At 34.5% G+C, this 25906-nt stretch overlaps 1 protein-coding gene across 4 annotated transcripts in view; it reads right to left on the reverse strand.

The window, feature by feature from the left end:
- Nucleotides 1–25906, reverse strand: part of PPP4R4 (protein phosphatase 4 regulatory subunit 4) — a 57058-nt gene that overhangs the window by 9757 nt on the left and 21395 nt on the right. For 2 of the 4 annotated variants that reach the window (XM_072336943.1, XM_072336942.1), the window contains exons 5-19: nucleotides 25751–25824; nucleotides 23775–23881; nucleotides 22482–22589; nucleotides 18683–18804; nucleotides 16017–16139; nucleotides 13577–13746; nucleotides 12071–12190; nucleotides 10101–10178; nucleotides 8547–8630; nucleotides 7056–7238; nucleotides 4033–4138; nucleotides 3143–3290; nucleotides 1102–1246; nucleotides 242–283; nucleotides 75–149 (exon numbers count right to left, since the gene is read on the reverse strand). In XM_072336943.1, the coding sequence (XP_072193044.1) occupies nucleotides 75–149; nucleotides 242–283; nucleotides 1102–1246; nucleotides 3143–3290; nucleotides 4033–4138; nucleotides 7056–7238; nucleotides 8547–8630; nucleotides 10101–10178; nucleotides 12071–12190; nucleotides 13577–13746; nucleotides 16017–16139; nucleotides 18683–18804; nucleotides 22482–22589; nucleotides 23775–23881; nucleotides 25751–25824 (1685 nt within the window). The remainder of the gene's footprint in view (nucleotides 1–74; nucleotides 150–241; nucleotides 284–1101; nucleotides 1247–3142; nucleotides 3291–4032; nucleotides 4139–7055; nucleotides 7239–8546; nucleotides 8631–10100; nucleotides 10179–12070; nucleotides 12191–13576; nucleotides 13747–16016; nucleotides 16140–18682; nucleotides 18805–22481; nucleotides 22590–23774; nucleotides 23882–25750; nucleotides 25825–25906) is intronic. The other 2 variants (XM_072336945.1, XM_072336944.1) reach the window with 1 other exon arrangement.

The raw sequence follows: 25906 nt of genomic DNA on the forward strand, positions 1-25906 counted from the left end.
TAAAATTACTTCCTCAGTAATATTTAGCTACAAACTACTGAAAAAGATAAAGACATCGTACTGATAAAATATACCATTTCCAAAAGGAGATGTTCTTGTCTTTCTTTTTCTTGGTCCAATAAATCATTTTCGTAAAATCTTTTCTGAAACTTCAAAATAAAATCAATAAAAATAAAAAAATCACTACATGAAAATGGGAATTAAAAGTAGTTAGTAAATACTAAAACTAGTAAATACTTACAGCATCTAAAGAGATATCCATTCTGTCCAATTCTAACACTGTCTATAAAGAAAATCAAAATATTATTTATCCATACTCAACAGCAACCCACAATTCTAACTCAAAAACTGGAGAGATGAGAAAGCTTAGCATAGCAGAACTCAAAATTAAGCATGTCCTTTCTTCTGAATCATTTGAAGCTTATGCTTGAATATTTGCGCTACAAATACTTAAATTCAAGAACTGTCAGAGTATTTTCAGAGCACTGCTAAGCCTCACACTGAAGGATTAATAGACCAGCAATACACAACTCAAAATACACTGAAGGGAAGCTTGGAGCATGGGCCCAAGAAGTAAGACTGAAAGGATAACTTAGGGAGAACAGGCGCTCATCCAGTCCCTGCTGCAGACTGGCCCCATGAGAGAACTACCTATTTTAGCTACTTCAAAGCTTCTTTGAGACTGAGCATGAACATGACTTAAACTGCTTTGTGAGGATTTTACTTTATAAAGGTATTGTAACATTTGAAAATCCTGCAAATGCTTTCTCTGTTTCTGTAAAATAAAAGAACTTGTCAGACATGTTTACCTTGAAGGCTCTTGATGATTTTTTACTAGGGTCATCCTAGTCCTGTCTTGAGCCATATCTATTTCTTCACTGACACACAATCTTTAACTCAAGACAATAGAAAATAACTGCAATTTATGTAACCAAGAAAGCACTGCTTCTCTTAAATTTGACAGAACACATTACATCTTCTCTTAATAGTCCAAAATTACAAATAGTCATTAGAGGTCTTTAGTCTCCAGTTCCTACATTAAGAGACAGAAAGCAAAACTTTGCCTTTTAACAGTAACCCCCAATACAATGTGTTGCTTACTCTTTTTACAATAGTCAGGACATCTTTGTCTTTCTCTTGACACAAAAGTTTCCGTATACATAACTCCAACTGCTGAAGCAAATGCTTATCAGTGGGAATCTTCAGAGTAGATTTAACTTTTGGCAACAAATAGCACAGCTTGATTCTACCAAAGGAAAAGAAAATAACCTTTTGAAACAGATTGTTTAATAAACATTAGTTTTTGATTTGCATGCTACCATTTGACTCTAAAAACCTAAACTCCGAAGACAAAGCATATAATTATTAGGTATTATTATTCAGAAGTGATTTCTGCTTCTGTGCTGTTTCCAGATATGCTATAACATCTTCAAAAAACTCGTCCATAGACTGGGTCACATATTTGTAGTTCAACAGGTTTTTTTTTAATTATTTTTTTAAAACCTCACAAGATAAGATGACCTCTAGGTTTTCAAAAGGATCTACACACCCAGCAGAAGCTACGAGCTGCTGTACAGAGTGAAGATACAATTCCAGAAGGCAGTAATTGCAGGGAGAAAAAATATTTATATAAATTAACCAAAAACAACATTCAAAGTTAAGAGACTATCTGGTCTAACAACCTAGCGGTGTACTTTTATTTGTTGCTACAGTGCCTCTGTGTGCTTTCAAACCAAATTCCATTAGGACTGAAGTAACTGGACTGCCTTAATCCCCAGATACAGCTTCTAAACAGGTTACAGGTTACATAGAAAATTAAATTTCAATTTAAAATTGAAAAGCACTATGGACTAAACAAAAAGAATTTCATATATTTAAGTGAAACAAAATACTCTGCATTTGATCTGACTGCAACTGCATAGCAAATTAACCTAGAAGAATCAACCTTAAAAAAAAATCAAGGACAATATGGTGATAATCTCTGCCGTTCTCAGATTCTACTGGTCTGTGCTCAGAGACAATCCTGTGTCAGGGAGGATAGCTTTGTGATGAACAATACAAAAAAGATCATTCTTATATGATTTTTTCCTGTTTTTTAGACCTTCAAAATATTTTAATCTTTACAAAGAGTTATGACAGAACATAGTTAATGGACTATAAGTCAATTAAGGTTTTCATTACGTAATGCTTTTAAAAGCAATAAGCTACTTAAGATGACAAAAAATTATTCTTTTGTTTGTTTGCTTGTTTTTCTGTTATCATCTTAACACAAGGACATGAAATCTACATGTAAATAACAAATATTTTTAGGTTTGGGACCCTGTTGAATGGGGTAACTATAATAAATACAAGGTCTACTTAAACAGCAGTTTTCTTGGCAATAAAATGAGAACTTCACTGAACACACACACATATGTGCAAACTGTTTACAGAGGTCATCACTATTAGGTATCTAGACATGTTAAGGATGACAATACGAATTACATCAGAAACAAAAGGGCAAAATCATACAAAATAAATGACAAAAGAACACCAAGGTAACAATTTTCTTATTAGTAATAGCTACTGAAATGCCTGGTCTCAGACTATTCAGGGAACAAAAAAAACCAACCAAACAAACAAAAAAAAATCACTATAAAATTAAAGAAAAAATACAGCTGAAAAAATATAAGCATACTAAATTCCCTTATATCTTTCTGTTCTTTTGAAATTAACTTTAACAATGAAGTAGGAAACTTTCACATATGATAAAGCCTATGTTCATTGCTAAACTATGACAACTGATATAATTACTTGTGTTTTTATCTTTATATATCAGCATATTGAAATTGATGGAAATTAATGGAAAGGGAAGTTATGCTTGTTTCCATTAAATAGTTCATTTTTTTTCTTCTTACCTAGTGCTGTCTCCTTTAGCTTAGTACTTTCAATCAGCTCCCCAGACACTCTGACTGACCTGCTTCTAATGTGGTTTAATGTGCCCATACACCCTCCACAGCTTTAGAACTGGTCACAGATAAGACACTGTCCATTCTCATTTAAGCCCAGTTATTTAAAATAAGCCATAAAAAACCCAAAATAATTGTTAATGTATTATTTAGTTTTTTTCCCTGTACATTGTTGCATATTCTTAGTACAGTACCTCACATTTGCCACTGGGTCATGTGTAAGTTCAAGCACAGGCAGAAAGAAGTATTTACAGAAGAATGATTTTGAAAAGAGTTCCATAATGAATTCACAAGTATCTAAAAAACGAAGTCTGTTCCAGTAACTTTTTCCTTGGCCCAGTTCTGAAAAATAACAATCCACAAATATTACCTGCAAAACATCCACACTGTCAGCTAGAACACATTTCAAAGGTTAGCATTTGACTGAGAGATGATACCCTTCCATGAGAGCCTAAGCTCCGAACTCAATAACCATTTCTACCAGCAAGCAATTTTGTCAGGTATCCAATCTATTCCTTTAATCATTTGAAAAAATGAAATTAGCAAATGAGCTAGCTTCTTTGTTGAACAAAGCCTGGTATGCCTTTCAGATGCTGTCATGCACATTAAAATTACTCCACAAACATTAAAAATTGTTAACAAGAATAACTGAATCTTCTAGTCTATCTTTAAAACATAACATTGGCCAGAAATTCCACATACTCACGTGACCAACTTATTCATAAATTAATTTCTAGGATGTTTTATTCAACACTTCTTATGTTGAAGCCTTCAGAGAATTATAGAGGAACTCTGCTTATGCACTGCAGCACCTCTTGCTAAACAGTTTTGGATTCAAGAAGTAGGGCTGGAGAAGCATTGGTACATTATCAGCTTCCCACACTGCCTCTTCCCAGTTCTTTCACCCAAACATATTCCTCATATATTCAGATTTTGTTCTGAGTGGTGAAAAAGTATGCAACTGAATGTCTTCTAAGTGCGATCCCACCAATGATGGCAGGAAACTACACTGAATGCATACAACCATAAACCAATCTTCAGTCAATACTCGCATCTCTAAGTAAACAAGGAAAAATTATCTTACGTTCAATCAGTTTCTGAATAACCTCATGCCTCTGTTCTTGCTTGCGATTATAACGTAAATAAACGCAGAGAGTTCGAGCAGCTGCTTTTTGTACTGGAAGAACATTCTTCAGAGAAATAAAGGAAACACAGTCAAACACAACTGAAAGAATATGAATTAAAACATATAAAACGTCAAGGAGTAACAAATCATGGTAAATCAAAGCTGAAGAAGTACAACAACAATCTTCAAATGTGTTGAAATATTTTCAAAATAAAGTAGGCCAAAAGCTTTAAAAGCTAGTAAATAATCTCAATCCAAGTAATTTCTGGCACTTGAGAGGCTAACATTTAAAGAGTTTCATGTTTAGGAAGCTTTTGGAAATGAATACCAGTCACTTTTTCTTACTCCACACTATCACGCTACTAGGATTACTAAGGCCTGTGCTCATCTCTTTCTCAAAGTGAAATGCTACCAATTTTTTTTCTTGCAGTATAATACCATCACATTTCTTTCAGTTCAAAATTAACAGGCATTCAAAATGATTTCATGTTTCTTCAGAGCAATTTTAGTTACAAATGCATTCTTTTCAGATTTCTACTACCTTTTATAACCATAACTATTCTCAAGTTGAGTAGATTTATAGTTGCCATAACAGACTCCTTTGTAAGTGTAACTATTTGCAAAATGCTTTTTTAACTGGGAAATTTGGTCCTGAAATTTTAAAGTCCAATATGTTTCAATCAAGTACAATTTATATTGTACCATTTCATCTTCACTTCCCATAACGCACTTTCTCTGTACTCTGAGAATAAAGCCTAGGACTTAGCACAGAAAAGAGCAGCCTAGCAAGGAGAATGAAAGAATAGAAACTCTAGTCAACATAAATACAATTCCTAAGAAGCCTGTCAACATATAGAATTGTTATAGAAAAACTTAAGTTATTTGGTGTCTATTAGCAATCAAGTTATGTTTGTGAGACAAAAGCAGATTGGTGAAGATTATGCTAATACAGGATATTAACCATACACATTTTAATTCAAATATCAGAAGCAAAGCAAAAGAAATAAAAGCATTATTCAATGATTTTAGTGAGTTTATAATGGATTTATTTGAACTTTCACCTACTATTTTTGTTGCTAATTAAGAAATCCTGATTCAATCTTTTTTTCTTTCACGTTTACAAGAATAAATACAAATCCATTTAAGCACTGCAATAATACAAGGGTTGCTCCAAAAGTCATGCCTCCTATTTTATGATGTTGGCCCACAACACCGGAGGCAGATATTGGTGATACAGTAGTGCAGGTTGAAACTTCCCACCAGTATTCCATTACATTTTGTTGTCATGCAACCCATGGCAGCAGAGGGACACTCTGACAAAACAGCGTCTGACATGGGAGTGTGGATGAAGCAAAGGCGTGGAATTCTATTCATCTATGTGGAAAGACCATTATTCACTAACATTCATTGATGCTTGCTAAACGTTTATGGAGACCAAACAGTGGACATGAAAAAATCTAAGCAGAGTGTGTTTCAGCAGTGGCAACAGTGACATGAAACACAAACTGCACTCCAGAAGGCCATATACAGATGTCATACAACAAAATGAACCATAGAATGGTTTGGGTTTGGGATCATCTGTGTTCCAGTCCCGCAGCAGAGCATCAATCAGCTCATCCATGCAAACCAGAGGATCACAACCAGGGAACTGCATATGGAACTAAATATCAGCTTCAGTGCATTGAAAAGGATGGTGGTAATGCTGGAATACTGCAAAGTTTGATGGAGGTGGGTCATTACCAGTGACAAGAAGTGGTGTCACCAATACAAACTGGAGTCAGTATGGCAGTCCACGGAGTGATGACATGAATTCCCCATCAAATAAAAACTTCAAGACAAGAACACTGTCTTTTTGGACAGAAAAGTTGTGATCCTTCTGGGTTTTCTGGAACTCAGACATACCACCAACTCTAACCACTACAATGCAACTCTGACTATACTGAAGGCTGGAACTTCCAGAGTCAAGCCAGAGAAAACAGACTTTCTCTTGTGACATAATAACACCAGAACCCATATCAGTTTGAAGACCACAGAGCACAAGGTCTATCTTGGCTGGAGTATCTTACCACATCCACTGCATAGTCTGGATTTGCCACCTTCTGATTTCCATCTGCTTGGGCTGATGAAAATGGACTGCATGGAGAACATTTTCCTAACAATGACACCACTATAACAGTCGCAAAACACTTGGTCACATCCACAGGTTCGGATATTTATGAGCATGGCATGCAGGCTCATAACACATAGCTAATGGTGGTGACTATATTGAAAAATAGTGCTTTATAGCTGCAACTTTGCTCAACCAGTGTTATTGTTCTCTATGTACCTGCTGTTGTTCCAATGGATATAAATAGGAGGCATTACTTTCGGAGCAGACAATGTACATCTTAGAATAAAAAAGGCATAATATTACTGAGAATATGGAATTTGAGCCAGATTATGTGACATTTCTTTATTCTAACTTGTTTACTTATCTGATTCTAAAATGCCTTAAATTATTCCATGTTTGGAAGGCATCTGCTATACTGTGGGCGTCAGAAAACAAAACTTAGAACATCTCTTAGAACAATTTCACTCTTGAATCAATTCACTGCAATTTCAGATCCGTAGCTTTAAGTGATTGCTCACTTTTAGACTTAAAGCATCCTCTCAAAGAATGGAACATGATGCAAAGTAATCAGTGAAACTAGGAAAAAGATTTTCAATTTACCTAGAAGCAAACTGATAATGAACACTAAGAAAGGAAAGAAGAGTGGTGGGAAAGGAACACCATAACCTGGCAATACAAATTTTTCTCCTCAAATTAGGGGGAAAAAGTTATTAGCACTTTTTCAGCCTTATATGAAATAAAACAGTCTGATATACCATATGCAATGAGAAATATTACTTAAAGATAAATTTATAAATAATGCTAAAAATACCTAGTGGTAAGTGTTCTAAATACTCTAAACAAATGAAGAACCAGAAAGAGGCAGGCTCACATTTGTCAAAATGATTGTCAACATTCTGTGAAGAAAACGGTAATAAATCTGATCACTTGATATGATTTGAGGGAGACATGCATATTTTTGTAGTAACTTCTCATGAGTTCTCCACTTTAAGGAAGTTGCTGCTCTCTGTTCTGCTGTTGTCAATGCAGGAATCAAGTCAGGAATAGACAGCAACTAGAAATAAAAATATAAATATAATTTTACATCTTCTGCCAGTATGGTACATCACTAAGCCTTAAAAACAAGGCACAACAATGTAAGGAAGGAAAGATTTTAAGTGGCCAGCTATTCCTCTACTCAGCCAGAATCAGCTACACTGTGACCATTTCCAGGAGGAATCTGATCAAGATTACACAACCTCTCACACATGGTAAACTCTACTGTTAACTACTCAAAAATCTATTCCAGTGCCTAGCTAAACATATCTTCACTTCCAGACCCTTCATCTCACAATGAGAAACAACTGATCAGTGTTCTCTTTGAAATATCCTTTGTAGCCAAAAACAGCCCTCCTGTCTTCTCATTCTTAAACCAAATAAATCCCCTTTTCCTCAGCTCTCAAACTTTGCAGTTACAGTTTCCAACTTCATTTTTCAAGGAGTTGTGCATCTTTTCTCATCCAGGAGGCAAAGATTTTATAATAGTCAAGATAAATTCTCTTTTGAACTAAGCTAAGTGAAATATGCACTACCAGACTTGACAAGCATTTGTCACATATGTAACATGTATACAGTTGTAATCACCTGACAAACCCACATTTTAAAATACAGCTTCAACTTGTGTCCAAATAGGTAAAAAAAAAAACACATTCAGCTCTTATATTGTTGGAATAGTTCTGTTTTTTCTGTATGTTTGGAAAGTATGTTTAAAACAGCATTTTGAAATAGAAAACAGTATTTTACATTCCATTTTACATGTGAGGAGTTCCTGAATGTACCATCGTCCAGAGTCAAATAAAACTAAATTGGCAAAGCTGAGAACTGAATTCAGACCTCTGAAGACCTAATGCGGTACCTTTACCTCAGGAGACAGACATCCTCCTGGCAGCAACTGTGTCTGAAAATGGCAACTGTAGGCAGTTGTCCAATATACAAATAAATAAATAAATAAATAACCCATTAAAAGTGAATCCAATTTTTTTAGAAGTCACTAGTTTTGATTCAACTCTGTTTCTAAATCTGATTTATTTCAGCCAATCTGTGTTTCATTGGGAAAAAAAAAAAAAAAGAGCATGGATATGCTGTTCATTCTTACACTAAATCCAATCTTTTGAATAATCCAATCTTTTTAATAATATTAAAATAAAAACCAAAACCCAACAAAGTAGCTCTGTATTTCCCCACAGCAGAAAATGATCAAAAAAGCCTTTTTTATACAATTACTTATTACGATTACTCAACGATCCTCACACACCTGAAACAACTTTGCTACCACATTCCATTTACATTTAGAAAGTAAATTACAAAACATAAGAATTCCCACCTTGCTTTCTGATCCACTGTTTTCTCCTCCATTAATCATCAGTTCAAGGATTTCAGGAAGGTGACCTACCAGAGCATCTAAAACCTATTTAAAGAAAGGCTGCATGAATTAGGTTTATAAATTAACTTGAGTCAATCTGTATCTCTCACCAATAATACCCCTGCTGACATCTCCTGTTATTGCTCTCTTACATCAATGGAGATTAAAAAAAAAAAAAAAAAAAAAAAAAGATGCAACATATAACTACTTGTACTTATGAGGTCTGAGATTTAAAATTGATATTTTAATATAGTATTATATGTTCCATGTTAGAAAAATAGAATTATAGCTTTGACTTACATTAATACCACACTCAGACATTACTAAAACATTCATAGTGTATAACATTTCTAAATGAACATCCACGCATTCTGAAAGATCCATCTTTCACAGATGGTTAAGTAACAGTCTCAACAGCCACAACGAAATGTACTTTGGATATTTGCCAGCTAAATCTTAAAAGCAATTTTTCCTGCCTTAAGAAAAATGACAATTCCATAAACTAGAACAGAATATTTAGCCTTCATTAGTGATACATTAATTAGCAATAATCTTACTTTCAAAGGTCAGAAACTAGGTTTGAAATTAGACTGTAAAAGTATATTATTAAATATTACTTGGCATCTATCTGGATTTCCATGGCACTGAATATTTTTAATATTTAGATAACTCAGAAGTTTTTCAAAACCACCAGCTGCATCTGAGTTTCAACTTTCCAGTGCTGGAGTTGAGAAATCTTTTAAAACAGGTCAGAATTTTATAAGCTATAAGTAAATGCTCTACAAACATCTTTAACTCCTTTGAAAATGCCTAACAGAAGATACTAAAGTAAAAAGCAGAACATTAAAGGAAAATTCAATTTGCCACACCATATCCAAAGACCCTCCAGATAGAAAAACAAATATATAAAACCAGTACAAAATGCTAAAGTACTGGAATAACTTATGTGAGAGGAAACTCCAGTTTTGTCACAAAAGAAGACAAGTCCTGCTATACTGTCTGTTATACATATTTAAGTGAGTAATTCTTTACATAGGTCAAAACCTAGGCTCACTAAACAGAACCATCTCGGGAATGGCCAGAGGTTCTGCACCAGATCACAGACCGAAATCCTTTCTAAAAATGTTGATCTTTGGACCACGCAAAATTTCATCTCCTCTTTGATTGGAGAAACATAAATAAAAAAGTCAAAACCTGGAATGTTGTTAAGAAATATTTCAATGCAGTATCAAAAGCAAATGTTTCCACATAATTTGTATGGTAATAAATAAAACAATAACACATTTAACATGAATGTTCTGAAAAGCAAACTAATGCAGTGTGGGTTAACTGAATCCAAATTTCTTATTTTCCTCCTTTCTATTCACATTAGCCTTGCACCCTTGAAGAGGAAGAAACAGAAGCTGCTTGTGATTTTGCGCAGCTAACATTTTGTCTTACTGCAGAATTCCTAAACATCAAGATAATCTGCCTCAGTGTAACAAGCAAAATGAAGTTGCAAAGAAAGTGTATTACCTCCAGTGACTCATCCTGTAATAGTGTAACCAGTTCCTTTTGAATTGTATACACACCAGAATTTAAAAGCTTAGCAACCTAAAACATACAAGGAAACAAACAAACAAAAAAGGCACTAAGATAATAAGGTAAACCATACCTTAATTCCCTGGCACTACAGCAATTACTCTACGTGTGCTTACTTGTTACTTGCAGAACAATTTTTTAGTATCAGCTTTCTGAAGTTGTGTACTTCCCTGTTGATCACACTAAAATATGCTCATGCAGAGAATATGAAACAAGGGGCAGACTCATTACCTAACTGATAAATAATGGTTTTAGTCTTAACACTGTTTCACACTTTCAATAAATAAATGAATAAATAAAAAAATAAAATTTAGGACTTAACTGCTTAAAGTTTTCACTTCTAAGTTATTTGTTTTGTTTTTCCTCTGATTCCTGAACCACATAAAAACTTCTAAAAAATACTAAAAGTTGATCTCCAAAGTGCAAAAATGGTTTTACAGTGAATACAGGAAAACCCTCAGGAATGAGATTTTTGCTATGGTGCATACTTAGCTTATGAATTTTAATAGTTTTCTTTGTTTATAGGAGCCTATTGAAGATAATATCTTACTTTTATAATCAAGATTAAACTTCAAGGAAATGGCTACAGGCAGATATTGAAAAGCATACCCAGTTAACAATAAATGCCATAACTTGTTCACATCTGGTTGTCACGCAGCAGCTTAGTTGTGATTCTAAAAATATACTGACTGGCACTAAATGTACATTCAGACTGAAGTATAAGTTTATATGTTTGTTTTTCTTAATGTACTAGAATACTTTACATATATTCAGACAGAATCTTGAAAGTGTTTTACAGCTGAAACAATATTACATAGAATGGTATGCTAACTGCACAACTAACTACAACTAACTTCAGTAATTAGCTTGGATTATCATTTAGTAAGAGAGGGGATCAACGAGTAGAGAGAAATGGAAGCCCATCGAATCCCTTGAAATGACAGAAATAAAGCCATCTCAGGCACTAGAATGGGCTGTCCAGGGAGGCAGTTGAGTCACTGTCCATGGAGGTGTTCAAGAAATGTTTAGCTTTTGTACTAAGAGACATCATTTAGTGAGGACTTATTGGTGGCAGGCGAATGGTTGGATGATCTTGGAGATCTTTTCCAATCTTGGTGATTCTATGTCTCGTTTATTTCTCTATTCTTGATTTAAATACTTTCAACAAGCTGTTTAACTTAAAATTTCCTCAGCTACAAAATTGCATGAAAGGTTAGTTTAGTTTAAGGATTTCATTACAGAGATCCTTTGTAAAACACTATGAAAACCTTGAAGATCTCTTATATGGATTGCAACATTCAGAAGAGAGTGTATATTCACTTCTGCAATTCATACCATACAGCTAACTGTATCTATTCAAAGATTTTTTTTTTTTGAAGTTTTATAAAAATAATACAGTATGTGCTTTTAGATCTGCAGAATTTTCCAAGTATTAAATCTGAGCATTTAACTTATTACTGATAGACTTATTACAAGTAGGTAGTCCTCATATAATACAATATAGTTGCAGATGATCTAGACCTAAAGATTTTCAGGACCAAAATGACAAGCCCCTTTTCTCCTGTGTCACTTATTTATAATAACATTCAAAACCTTCAAATAATCTAACTACTACTATCACGTTTGTTTGTGGTGACAGACCATCTTTAAGTTTCCTTCAGCTTTCGCTTCCTAAAGACTCACCTCACAATAGAATTTTGTAGACAATGTTGCATACCAGGCTAAAGGGTTTATGGGCTATAATTACATATTAGAAGAGACTGAATGCCTCTGATGAAATGAATAGTTTTAACAACTTTTTTCAAGTCTTCTTCTATAGGTTGAACAGTCACAAACATGAGCTTAAAGAATGCAACATAAAACAGAAATACTTCAGTACCAACAAAGAATTTTTGTAGACGTACTTCATAGAAGCTTATGGCCATAGTATATCTAACAGTAACTTCAGGATCATGACAAAGGCAGAAGAATATAGAATACAGTTCTAAATGGAAGTTCTTTGGATCCACAAAAACAATCATGGCCTGTGGAAAAACAAAGTCTTCTATTAATTGTATTGCTAAAGGGTCACACTATCAAAGATTATCAGAAGAAAATACTGAGTTTCAACAAGTGAGATATATGAGAGTTAACAAGCTGTGATTTTAAAGACAAAGTGTGATATGTTTGATGGCTGTGCCAAAACAAGGCATCAGACAAGCTAAGAATTAAGGACTCCATTGGTTGCACAAATCTTCGAGACTGCAAGCTTTTTTTCTGTAGACAGATTAAAAACACAAGCAATAAAGCCTGTTTTATAGATGACGTTTCAGTAAACTAGCAGAAGCTGCAACTGGAGACCAGAGCAACACAGACTGTTTTAGCAAGCACTAAAGTATCTGAATCTCAACTGTGTGTGTGCATACCTTGCTTTTGCTCAAATAAACCAACAGATTTTTACTACATATTTGGTGTTATCTTTAAAAGGCAGAATAAAAATAACTCTTTTATTGGCTCTTGGTACAAATTTAATTTCTTTAAATATAAACGCAAAATACAAATTAGATTTTGAAAAGCATGAGTGGTAGATTTAACGACCTCATATCAACTTGCAAATACTTTTTGAATCCAGGCAGGAACACGATTCAAGCATGCATTTAATTGCTCAGATTCAATCTCCAAGTCCTTGCATTCTCAAGACACACAAAAAATGTGAAAAGCTTTGGATGATTTGATATTGGCTATCCTGTCTCACAGGCATGTTTCTCAAGGACTTTGTGATAATTGTTTGGAGAAAAAGACAGGTAACCTGCCTTTGGGGAGACCTTACTGCTCTCTTCAAATGTCTGAAAGGTGCTTACAGCAAGAGCAGGGTTGGTCTCTTCTCACTGGTGACAGGAAGAGGGGAAATGGTCTTAAGTTGAGCCAGTGGAAGTTTAGTTTGGATATCAGGAAAAACTTTACAGAAGGGGTTGTTAAGCACTGGAATGGGCTCCCCAGGGAGGTCGTTGAGTCACCATCCCTGGATGTGTTTAAAAACTGTTTGGATCTGGTGCCCAGGGACATGATTCAGTGGAGGGTTACGGTCGTAAGGTTAGGTTGTGGTTGGACTCAATGATCTGTAAGGTCTTTTCCAACGTGAGCCATTCTATGATTCTATGCAAGAGTGAAATTAGTTATATATTGAAATAGTGATCACTCAGTCAAAACTTTCCAACAGTTTTCTCAGAACCTCCAAAGACAAATCTTTCCTGGAAACTCTTTTGGTCAACCTCTAATACAAGATGTTAACCTGAATTTTCCAGGGAAGAGCAAAAATCTGGTTAACAATATAAAATTGTTGTCAATATCTTCTCTGTCCTTCTTGCAGTCCTATTTAGTGAGTTATATGCATGACACAATCTAGTTAATCTCAAATTAATGTTACTTACTGGAAAATTGTAAGCACAGTTCTTCCTCACTGAAATATACTTCTTTTCCTGTTCCAGAGTTTGGAGTTGTAGCTGATTATCATTGTGTCCATTTTCCTGCTGTAAGCCCAGTGTACAGAGCTTCTTATAAAATTCCAAAAACCGTAAGTGCTGCTCAGGAGTAAAAATGCCTCCAAAATTAAAGTGAGAAAAATAAGATTACTACTCTCATTAGAGATTCTATTAATAATGCTCAATAAACAAATATCATTTGCAAATCTATCAAGTTTTTCACTTTGTGTTCCATGTATAGTCAGTACAAATTATACAAGAAAGATGATTAAAGAAAAATAGCAGATACCTATAAGGGATTGAATCTTGATTTCTGTTTACATAATTCTCCCCATAATCAAGAATTTAGCAGCAGGACTGCAAATATAAATTTTTGATCCACTAACAGGATTTTCATCTTTATTCCATTTTCAGATCTCTACAGATGTCAGTCATACGAAGACTGCTTGCTTGTAGAAAGTTGAAAAATCAGGACACATTGCAGCAGAAAGTAAAGAGGTGTAAGAATGAAATCACAGAACACGAACTGGAAAGCAACCAGTAAGACAACTTCTAAAATTTGTAAAGGTCATTTTATAAGCATACATTTATAAGAAAATGAGCAAGGGAAAACTGACATTTCTAATCAAGACAGAGGAAAACTATTACTGATTGGTACCAAGAAATGTTGTTTGTGTTTTTTTTAATTTCTCAAAGTTTGCTAGAATAATCAGCTTCAGTACAATTAATAAGATTACCAAAGACACAAGCTCTAAGAAGAGAAGGAAAAGGTCCATGAATACTTAAACCATGAGAGAGGCTTTCAAAATGTGCAAAGTTCAGCTGTGCTTTATTCTAGTATGAAAGAGTATTAGAACTACTAGCTGATGAAATCATATGAGTGCCATATCAGACTAGAAAAAGGCAGATGTTGTACTAGCACTTAACAGCTGGAGAGGGGAAGAACAAGCCATATCATTTTAGATAATTCAGATTAACTTTGTGGTTTTTTAAAAAAATGGAACAATAAATAAATAAATAAATCACAAAATCTACTTGTAAACACCAAAAATGAAACAAGAAAACTAGCAACAGACAACACAGCAAAAGCAAAACCTCTCAAACAGATTCCATTTCCTTCTAATACTAGGTAACAAGACCTGCAAATACCAGAAGATGCAGTAAAAGGGCATGTCTGCTGACATTTTCATAAGCAAAAAGAGATCTGTAAAGTTGCTTCAAAATTGCTTGAAGAACAGATAAGAGTCAACAGCAGGGCACCATGCTTAGCCAGATATGACAGGGAAGACTAAATAGGCATCAGGTGTTTTGTTTTTTTTTAAAGAAAAGAAACAAACCCCCAACATTTGAGTTACTTCTGTTCATAGCCAGCATTTTAACAAATAACATCAAACTACTGCAGTCTTCTGGGGAAAAAAATAAATAAATAAATAAAAAGAGTATATTTCAAAGTGAACAATATACAAAGCAATTTAGCTTGCAAGACGTGTGAAATAGCCCCTTCATTTTGCTCAGTTCTCCTAAAGTGTGGCAATTCAACAAAATGTGAATTAGCCAGACACAGTTCAGAGGTGTTGAGAGATCAGCAATTAAAGTCAGTCAACCTAAAGAAGATTGTGAATACATGATAAAAACAGGATGGACTCTTCTAGCTCTGGGGTTCTGTAAACGACACTTTGGCACTATGGAATAGCCCCTCAATAGTCTCAAACCTGATTAATAAATGACCTTTTCTAAGATCTGTAAGAAATATCAAAGGGCTTAAGAGTTTAGGAGGAAATTCACTACAGCTTAAATGTGTGTGCTGCCCCTTCCCAACTAAGCTCTGTATAAAGGATAAAAGTGGACAGAGTGATCACTGAAAGATCTGCCATGCACAATGTGCTGAGGTACAGAAAACAAGAAGTACAGAATGGGTCTCAGCTGCAGCTGGGAATCCACATGCTGTTAGATCTCCCTAGAAGTCCCTTATGGGCTGCACTTTTTCTTTCAGGCCTCAAAAAAGATATCAAGCATGGAAGTTGAACACACAAAGCATCATACTGCACTGTCAAAGACTACTAGTTTCAAATATTCAGTCATCCAACTCAGATGATCCAGAATATCCAACAAGTTATCAAAACAAATCAGTCAAGTTAATAAATAAAAGCCATTATGCTTCCACTTCTGTCCCTGTTTAAACATAAAAGGGCAATAAACTAATGAATAGCTTAGGTGCAAATTCACAAAATCCAATATTTACTGGATAGATGATTTCAGACTTGTAGTGATGTATTTTCTCTCCGAATTATCATCTCATCCAATTAACTGAAATCTGGATATTTTTCCAAGTGCTTCAAATTTGCTGACCTCATTTTTATTTTTGTTTTTAAAGAACATTATATCATACCATATAATCCATTGCACAGTTTTCCCAAATGGAAAGATAATGAAACTAGGATAGATTCATCTGCTTTGAAGGACTTTTCACAGAATGATTTCACTAAGGGGAGCACAGTTTGCCTCCTATCATCTGAAAGACAAAAGAGACTTTTAAAGTTAACCATTTGTTATGAAACATCCTAAAAGATTACACAGAGTGGGATTCTACAGTAAGTTACAAAAAATATCATTTAACATGCTCAGGAGCCTTTTTGGCACATATTCATTGAAGGCAGAAAACAGGAGGCAGAGAAATGAACATTACTATAGTAGAAGTCCATATTTTTAATACCATGCCTGTTCTAAATCTTTCTTTGTGTGTGTTTAGGGAAAAGTTACTTACCAGTAAAATTTGGGACAGAAGATAAATTAACAACAGCTAACTTCTCTGTTCACCAAGGGAATTAAATAATACAGTAGCACTCTAGCAGTAGTAATTCCTACAATAGTATGAAGACAGCGAGGTCATGACCAAACATGACTGTGATAGTAAAAAGGAAAATCTGGGGAGATGAATTTCTGCAACCTACTGAGGAAATCACAAATCTTCTGGCAAACAATAAATTTACAGAGAAACAAAATAATTAAGGACAACATAAATAATTAATAGTAAATACAGCAAATAGTGCCAAACACCCTGTTCCCACATAAAATGAAGAGCAAATATTCAAGGAAATTGATGCCTTTTGAATTTTTTTAAATAAAAGTAATGTATTTTAAAATATTCCAATTTTAAATGGATTTGGATTTTTTATTTTTACTTGTAGTTTAACTCCCATTTTCAGCAAATACATATGGATGAACAAAGCATTTATGTTGACCTGAGGAAACATTGTGATATCATGGGAAAGAAACCCTAGGATATAATATTGTGTCATCTACTTTGAAAAGTTTGTTCTGTAGTTCAGCCATGAAACCAAACCTACGCAAACCAAACACCTGCAGACACATTCCTTGTAAACCTGTTAAGAAGCCCTAATGTATTTTTCTAAATTTTGCTTTTTTGATACCTAAGAGCAGTAGCAACTGGAAAGGTGGGGGAAAGATGAGCAGGAACAAAGGGAAGCAGGAACATGACAGCGTCAATGGAATGGCTCAAGAATTTGAAAGTTAACCTACCAGCTTACTTGCTAATTTAAGCACTAACTGCTAAAAAGTCCATTGATGACATTCTCCCCCAAATCTTACTTCTTTATGTATTTCTCCATATGGCTTATACGCAGTCATGTATTTTAGTAATTCATCACCATGTTCCTGTGAAGTAAATATTTGCTCCTCACTTACGTATCTGGAGGTACAGTCAGTAACACGAGAGTGGGAGTGGGAAATACGGTGCAAAATAAAGAGTTGCTAATGAAGATAAATAACTGAAGAGGTTGGAAAGTGTATAAAGAGCAAAGTGGCAATTAATGAGCAATGATCAACAATCACTCATGGAGCTTTTAACATACTTTTTTTCATATATATTATAGCCAGGATCTTTCAATTACTTCATTTCCCTGTACACCTCAATTTTGTAGAGAAACAGTGGAGAATACAACTGACATTGATTCAGAAAAGCTGCCTACCACTGTCTTACACACAGCCCTGAAAAAATTTGGTACGGAGTGCAGAACAAGGCACTGCATTTACCCAGAATGGGACCCCCTACAGCAGAGTAACCAGTAACACTTCTTAAAATGTGCTCAATCACTGCTGAACTGAATTGTGATGGGAACTCAAGCACCATGAATGTGGACACCTCACCACCACTAAGAGTGACAAAGGCAACAAATTTCTCATTTCTTGAATAAAGAGGCACCCCTGCACCTGGAGAAGCATGAAATATTCATGTTGGTTAGAGGAAAGATAGAGAGCACTGGAAAAATTACAAGCATTTACATTTTCCACATTAAATACAATGAAAGCATTAAATACAATAACACGCATGCTTTCTTGTTGCAAAGATGAAAGATTTCAGTATCATATATCCACAAATTTACATTGTTTTAAATAGCAACTGCTAATTCTTAGGTCTCCAAAATAGATTCGTTTAGTTGTGCACACATCAATTTATGAAGAATTGTTTTTTGCCCCCAAATTTATTAGTGTGTTCAACATGTAACATTGCTAAAAACTGAAAAGTTTATTGACACACACATAAATTTCACATCATTGCCCCAACCTGGCTTCTGCAGCTGCAGTCAACAAGCTTTACTTCAATTAAGAGGCAAAAAACAGTTAATAGTAAAATAAACCCAAAACCAACCAACCAATCAACAAAACCCAGCCAGTCCCAACAACAAAACAAACCCACAAGTATCTGCATATGTTGAACTAACATTTTATATTATGCAGATTAGTAGCATCATACTAGCAACCCAATACTCCTATCACTTGTACACTAGTTTTACTAATTGGGTTTCATTTCACTATATTAGAAACCTAGAGTAAGAAATTAACAGCTTTTGTGGACATCTGGTTCACCTTTCTTAAAAAACTAAAGCACTTCAAGACACAAAATACATAAAGGATAGAAGAGAAAAAATCAGAAATGTATTAAAAATGCAGGGAGAACAAAGATTCGATTACATTTATGCATTTATGCCTTGAAGAGTTGAGAACTGGGATACTAAGTCCAAATGAAGTCCTTACCTGAGTCAAACATATCAAGCAGATTCACTAATGTCTCAAAAGCTGCGAGGCGTACACTGCTGCCTTCATCTCTTGCCAGCTCTACTAATTCAGGAAGCACTACAGTTTTGGTTAGTTCTGTCCTGCAGATTGAGGCAAGCATTTAAAGAGAAAACATATAATAAATCAAAGTCACAATGGCAAAACCAAATTCTGAAATTACCCTGAAATACTGAGTTAGTCATTCTTAGGGTGGCCAAGGAGGAAAAACTGACCAAGATGAAACAAAATGAAAATTAAATAAAAATGTGCATTTCATCTCAGGACTTAAAATATGAAATTTCATCACTAAGAAAGCATTCAAATTAATTTCAAATAGATTACAGTGAATGAAATCTGAAAAAAATTCAAAGGAGTCCAGCTATTTCATTAAGAAAACCTCTGATCAATTATTCAGGAACTCCTCAATGAAGTTCCAAGAGAGTAAATTCTAAAGTCAAAATGATTAAATACGTGACAAGTGGGACTGAAGCACCTAGAAATCTTATGTTTTGAAGACCAAAGATGAGCCTTCTTTGCAGATCGTAAGCAGCTGCTGCTCAGAGAACATGCAGCTTCCTTACTCACCCTAAAAACACTGGCTTTTTGGCTTGTTTTATAGTCGTAATGAAAGAGTTTCATCATAAGAAGGAATGAAAGACTTTCGTAATAGAAACTTCTTTTTTTTTATTATTAGAAATCAAGATTTCTAGTGTTTGAATTTGTGTGTATTCGAGTTAAGACTTCTGCTTTGTTGTGCTCTTGTGAATGAGCTCTTGGTCTTCCCAGCCATTAGTGAAAACTGTTGTAAGCACCACAATGGGACTTCGGCAATTCAAAATAGCCACAGATATGACATTCAGCATTTATAATACTACCCAAAAAATAAAATTGCAGAGAAAAACTGATAAAATGATATACAAGGGCACTATCCAAAATGACAAAGTTATGTTTTATGCTTTGAGCAACTGTATATAGAGAATTTAGACTGTCATTTCAATCGCAGTTTTTATATTAAAACTAATCTCAGTCTCCAGGCTGACAGATTTTAACAAACACCCAGTCAGACTATTCCTTGTGTAAGCCAATACAAACAATAACATTTTCAAATTTTACAAGTAACTAGCACCAACTATTTGTGCCTTGTAAAGTTTATTATTGATACCAGTAAATCAAACTGTAGCTAAATAGTATTCCTCCAAACAGAGGATTCATCATTTTTTTTTAAGATTTTTTTTAATGCTGTATTACAAGAAAGTCACATGACACAATTTAGTAATATCATTAAACAGTAACAACAGGTCGTGAAACTGCTGTCACTCTGTGCCTTCATCATATTCAAGAAAACGTGCTCATTTCCATTATTTTGTCTTTATTTTCCTACTACCTATTCATCCTCAACATAAAATACAGCAACAGTTTACACATTGAAAATACGGTCTACCATCTCTGTGAGATTAAAGTATCTAAATCATTAGGAAGAGATCAGGCAGAAAACTGACAGAGAAAGCAGTGTATAAAGATACATAAATAATAAAAACAGACAGTGGAAAGGAAAGAATGAAAGAAAATTATTCAGAATGGACCACTAATTAATGGTTAGGCATTAAGCCACTACATTAAGGCTGGGTAAATTGCCAGTAATAGTGCCATTTGCCACTCACAATACCTATGTTGTTTTTAGGCTTTCCTCTCCCAGGTATAAGACCTTCAATTTGATTAATTATAACGACACTCAACAGCATGCAGAAAATGTTATTTCCCTTCCAAAGAGACCATTTATTGGTATGATGTACTGCCCCCTTGTTACACACACAAACAATTTTTTTTTGTTTCTTCTTCCTCACTCTTAGAATATCTTGATATCAAACAGGATTTGGAGGACTGAGGAAAACAACATAAACACAACACATTGCATTCTAATTTCAACACTTTGCTGCTCGTATATTTATCATATAACAAAATGTCTGAGAGCAAATATGCAGATTCACAAAAGTGCTGCCTGAAAGTCAACAATGAAAACCATTTTGTTCTCAACAGATTGAGTCACAGGTCAAGAAAATCTGTGCATCTGTAATCTTTTTAAAACACTAAAAATATTCCAGTCATATGTGAAAGCCATGCTCTGCAACCACAGCCATATTCTAGATAAAAGTTATTTTATTCCCAACTATAGCAGGGGTTAACTGAGGAATCCATGGAAATGTAGATTGTATATCATAAGGAAACAGCAAAAACAAAAACAAACAAACAAAATAAACAACAACACAAAAAGAAACCATATACATGTGTGTATATATACATCATGTTATCAAACAAAGACAAACAAGACAAGAGGAAGGAAGACAACTAGAGAAGACAAGGACGTACAACACAGGGAGAGCCAGAGGAGAAAAGTAAAGGACCATGTCCCAGATGAAGACAGAATATTGATGAATTAAAAACAAAAAGACAAGTATTGAAAACTTATTTTTGTGGCTTTTTGGTGACATTGAAAGATTTCTAATATGACAGTTGGGACAACCCCTCCCTACAAAACTACAGTTCTGGAAGAAGAAAAACCATGATTAGCTCCTGAAAATACACAGAACCCTCTCTTTTAAACATCTTTAGTCTTCTATTAAACAGAACTCAGTCTTAAGATACATAATGGTACACGAGATATGTACATGCAGCAAAAATAAATTTGATTTCAAATTATTCAGTACTTCAGTTCAGTAAGTGTGTATTAAATTTTCAGTGCAAAATATTAATCAATACAGCCTTTCTTTTCTTCTATCATTTGTTCTTTCAAATCCAAAGCTGTTCAATGTGGAAAAATGCTACAATGCTTTACCATCCCAATCTACCTTTTGTTATAAAAGAAATTAAATACAAAAGCAAATTAATAACACTACTTAGTAATGAATAAAAATGAATAATACTGTTCTCAAATTCATTCACAATATTTGAACTTCTGCAGGGCAAAGAACTAGCAGTAGGGCTGCCTGAAGCACAAATATAAAATTATTCTGTATGTGATAAAGGAAAGTTTACCTGGGAACCTAGAATTACTGTTCTGCATGACCTCACCTGAACAATATGAAATTAAGTGCATTACAGCAGTCCTTTGACCTTGCCATGAATATCCATTCCTACATCTGAGTAAACTAAAACACAGCCTAAACATGCGCTTTTCTGATATTTCATGGCTGAGAGGTAAACAGCTTTGTTTGCAGGAACTTCTGGTGCTTTCATGGTTTTCTGTTCATAGCGCTGCTTTGGGCTTTTTTGTTTGTTTTCAGAATCTAAATCACAACATCATTCTCCATTAATAAAAAATATTCCACAGGAACAAAAATAATTTCCACAGGCATCAGTACTAACAAATGTAAGTGAATTTTTACACTTTGGTTTCAGCCTCATCACTGAATCTGCTCATAAATTCACAGTTGGTAAGGCCAGAGGGACTACTGAGATTTAATCTATCCTCCTGTGTAACATGGCACAAGGAAACTCATTTCAGTATTTCTTCAAGTCTATAAGACCAGCTACTGCTTTTTCTTAATTCCTAGCATAGGAAGCACTGTTTGAATGGTTCAGCAGTTCTACTCACAAAGAAATAAACATCTGAAAATGTAAAACAGCCAAATACAATCTCTAAGAACAACACTGTACAATCCAGATTCCTTACTAAGAAAGCATCAATGAAGTTAGAAACCTTAGAAAGAATTTTTAGGTCACCATTACAATTTTGGATAAAGGTTTTGCAATTGAAAGTAGTTACGCAAGTTGTACTCACCCTATTCCTTGAGCTACATGTTCTAGTTGCCGACACATGCAAGTTCTTACTTCATACTCTACATCCTGGCACAGTGATTTTACCAATGGAAGAATCTCTCTTTTAACTCTAAAAACACAAACGATTTTTATTAATATATAGAACAAAAACATATATAATCCACTTCACAGTATTCACATTTTATCTACATATGACTTCTAACACCAGTTTAACTTTTTACTGATTTCTCACAGGGGCAAATGATTTTTTGAAAACTTGAAGCTATGTCAGATACAAACATATACTAACAGAAAAAGGATTTTTTTACAGTCACTGTAATTTGCCCATATTTCCCCTACTATAGCCTTTACACTATGGAAATAGAAGGTAGGCTGTCCTCATTTACGACTGTCCTCATTTAATAACTATCTTCAGAACAATTTTTGGACACACTGTAAGAATACCACAAATTATATAAATGGAAGTGCAAATCCCAATTAATCTTGTCCTTTTTTTGAAAACAGAAAGTACAGAATAAAGCAGAACGTTAATAAAAGGTTGCTTATTGAGTCAGAAACCATACTGAAAAATAGGACAGCTCTACTTATTTGGACATGGATTAATCTTTCCCATGTAAACCAAGGACATTCCAAATCAGCATTTACACAATGTGGTGGGTCCATGGATTGGAAATGCATTTGCTGAAAATATTTTAGTATTGTAAGACTGAATAAACCCTCCAAAAATGAGCAACACCTACTACTTGGGCAGTTAAGGTATTCAGATTAACTTTCCCTATTTTGCACAGCTGCCCAAACCCACAGGCACCAAATCTAGGAACTGGATTTGCTCCTAATACATCTCCACATGCATACACTAAAAAATGCACATATATCTGCATGAGAAACTTGAGTAGACAAGATGTTAGGAAAAAGAGTTCCAAGGGGGCTTTCTCCTCATGATAATAAACTCTAAGGCAATTGTGTTTTGCCTCCATAAGCTGCAGAGACATCCACTGTCTTATTTTCTAGCAAGAAGATCAATAAACAAGAAAGACATGAAAATGGTACCAACATCATTCCGTGGAAGAATATAAAAGCTGAAGTTGCAAGTTGGTGTATATCAGAAGGAATGAATATGCTAGTTATATAGTGAACATTTTGTTATTATTTATTGTTAGCTTGATGAAGAAATCTGTAAGAAAAACACATTTTATTTTTGCAATAGTTTACTCTTCTCTCAGTAACTTTTGTCCACAAACACAGAAATACTGATACATATTATGGAATGAAAATGTATATGCAATCTACTCACATGTGAGCTTCAAATTTGTTAGCTAATTTTCCCATGATTTTACAACTAACTAAGCGTGATTGAAGTGTTTGAGAAATCTGTGCCTTGGAAACAAGTGGATTCAGGATCTACATGAAGGAAAAAAGAAGAAATGTCACAGGTAAATAATGCATTCCCCTTCTTTAAAATCATAATAATAATATAAAAACTAGAAAAACGTATATACCAGCAGTCATCTACTCCTCTCATGGAATCAATTACTACTAAAAATAATAATGCACTTTTGCATTAATGATCCACTAAAAATCCACTTTTAATATTGAGTTCTAATTATAGTATATTAAACTGATATCTTGGCCCAAATAGCCATTCACAATTCATATCACAGCCACAGTTTTACATCTGTCTACTTGTGTTTTTATTTTGAGACTAACTTGTATGTGAATATTTATAGCTATTAGCTGGCAATTTTCACAACAGCTGTTAAATATGTTCTCCTAACAACAACAGGAAAAAAAAAAATCAGAGAAAGGAAAAGTAACATTGAGGTCCTTTTTCATGAGTTTCCCTCAGGAAACGTCAGCTTTAATGTGAAGTTGTGAAGCAAGAATTTCCCTTGATTATGCATAACCGGGGAAACGTTTCATACCCATGTAGATTCAGAAAATCTCCATGTTTAATTGGAGCTGTGCTGTCACTTGTTCGATCACCTCTATGGTGCCACAAACAAAGATGTGCAGAACACCACATTTAGATATCCTATTTTTGGCCCAGAAATAGTCATGGAAATACAGGTGCCATGCCAGGGAGAGTATTACAGAGAGGGTCCTCCAGCAGTCTGCCAGAGTTCCCTACTCAGTGTCACTGCATAGCTCCACAAAAGGATACTATATATACACAGGGTAGCAAAGTCTAACAGTATTGCTAAAGCATTTTTCTCATCTCTTACTAACTGAAATTTTGAGGTGAGAAAAGTTATGCTAACTATAATACTTCATAAATAAATATTTCATAAGTTATACAGAAAATGGTTTATTACTCATCTGATCTCTGACTATGAAAGCAAATGCACCACATTAGTAATTCTACCTAGATTTTGGAGCTGACTGTAACTTATTTTTACCTTGTAGAAGCTTATTTTTCAACAGTGTTAGATTTTAATTACCTGCCACTTTTAATGAGTTCTTTTAAACTACAGAAATGATCACATATTTACAACTCTATATAGTTCTAAACACAGTAAAATTATCACTATCTCAAAGCTTTTAAGCTTAAAAATAAAATATGAATTCTCAAAATAAAACTAAATAAATTAATAGAGTAAAGGAGAAACATATGATCCATTTCCTTCCTCCTCCGAAAAATACTCAAATGACAAATTAGGGCGTTAGGCTTTTGGTACATAAAGAACAACTGAAGCACACAATGATATGCATCTCTAGCATTCAATCCCATTCAGCAGAAATCCAGAATTTCCATTTGCTATCACATAATGTGATACTATCCCATAAACCAAAACAGGATATATGAAAACATGTTACTAAGAATACTCAGTGTAAGAGAAGTGTTACAAAGCATACAAACTTTATCTTCTGAATTATACTAAAACATTTCAAGGTGACCCTTCTGTATTGCTTTAGCACATTCCCCTCTTATATGTTCTGTAAGGATTACTGCTTTCACAGGCACAGAACTGCCACAAATTTTACTGATGCAAATGAGATGGCAGGGAACTATAATCTTTTATTTGCTGTTAGCATAAACAGAGAGAAAATTTTTCACTGAAGGGGTAGTGAGGTGCTGGCACAGACTGCCCAGGGAAGTTGTGGATGCCCCATACTTGGAGTTATTCAGAACTAGGTCAGATGGGAACCCAGGAAGCCTGATCTAGTGCCTGATTTAGAATCTGGCAACCCTGTCTGCAGCAGGGGGATTGGAACTAGATGATCTTTAAGGTCTCTTCCAACCCTAGCCATTCTATGATTCTACAATATTACCTCATGTCTGATCGTCTCTTTGGGTAAAGCTTCTATTACAGCAAGAAGAGTTTCTAGCCATGCGTTGCTGACACCTGTCAGAAAGAAATGGGTTATACGTTATGCTGTACATGTAATGAGTATAAGAAAACATCCATCAGCTTTACAAAATTACTT

Source organism: Excalfactoria chinensis, chromosome 5 (genome assembly GCF_039878825.1).
Source record: "Excalfactoria chinensis isolate bCotChi1 chromosome 5, bCotChi1.hap2, whole genome shotgun sequence".
NCBI lineage: Eukaryota > Metazoa > Chordata > Aves > Galliformes > Phasianidae > Excalfactoria > Excalfactoria chinensis.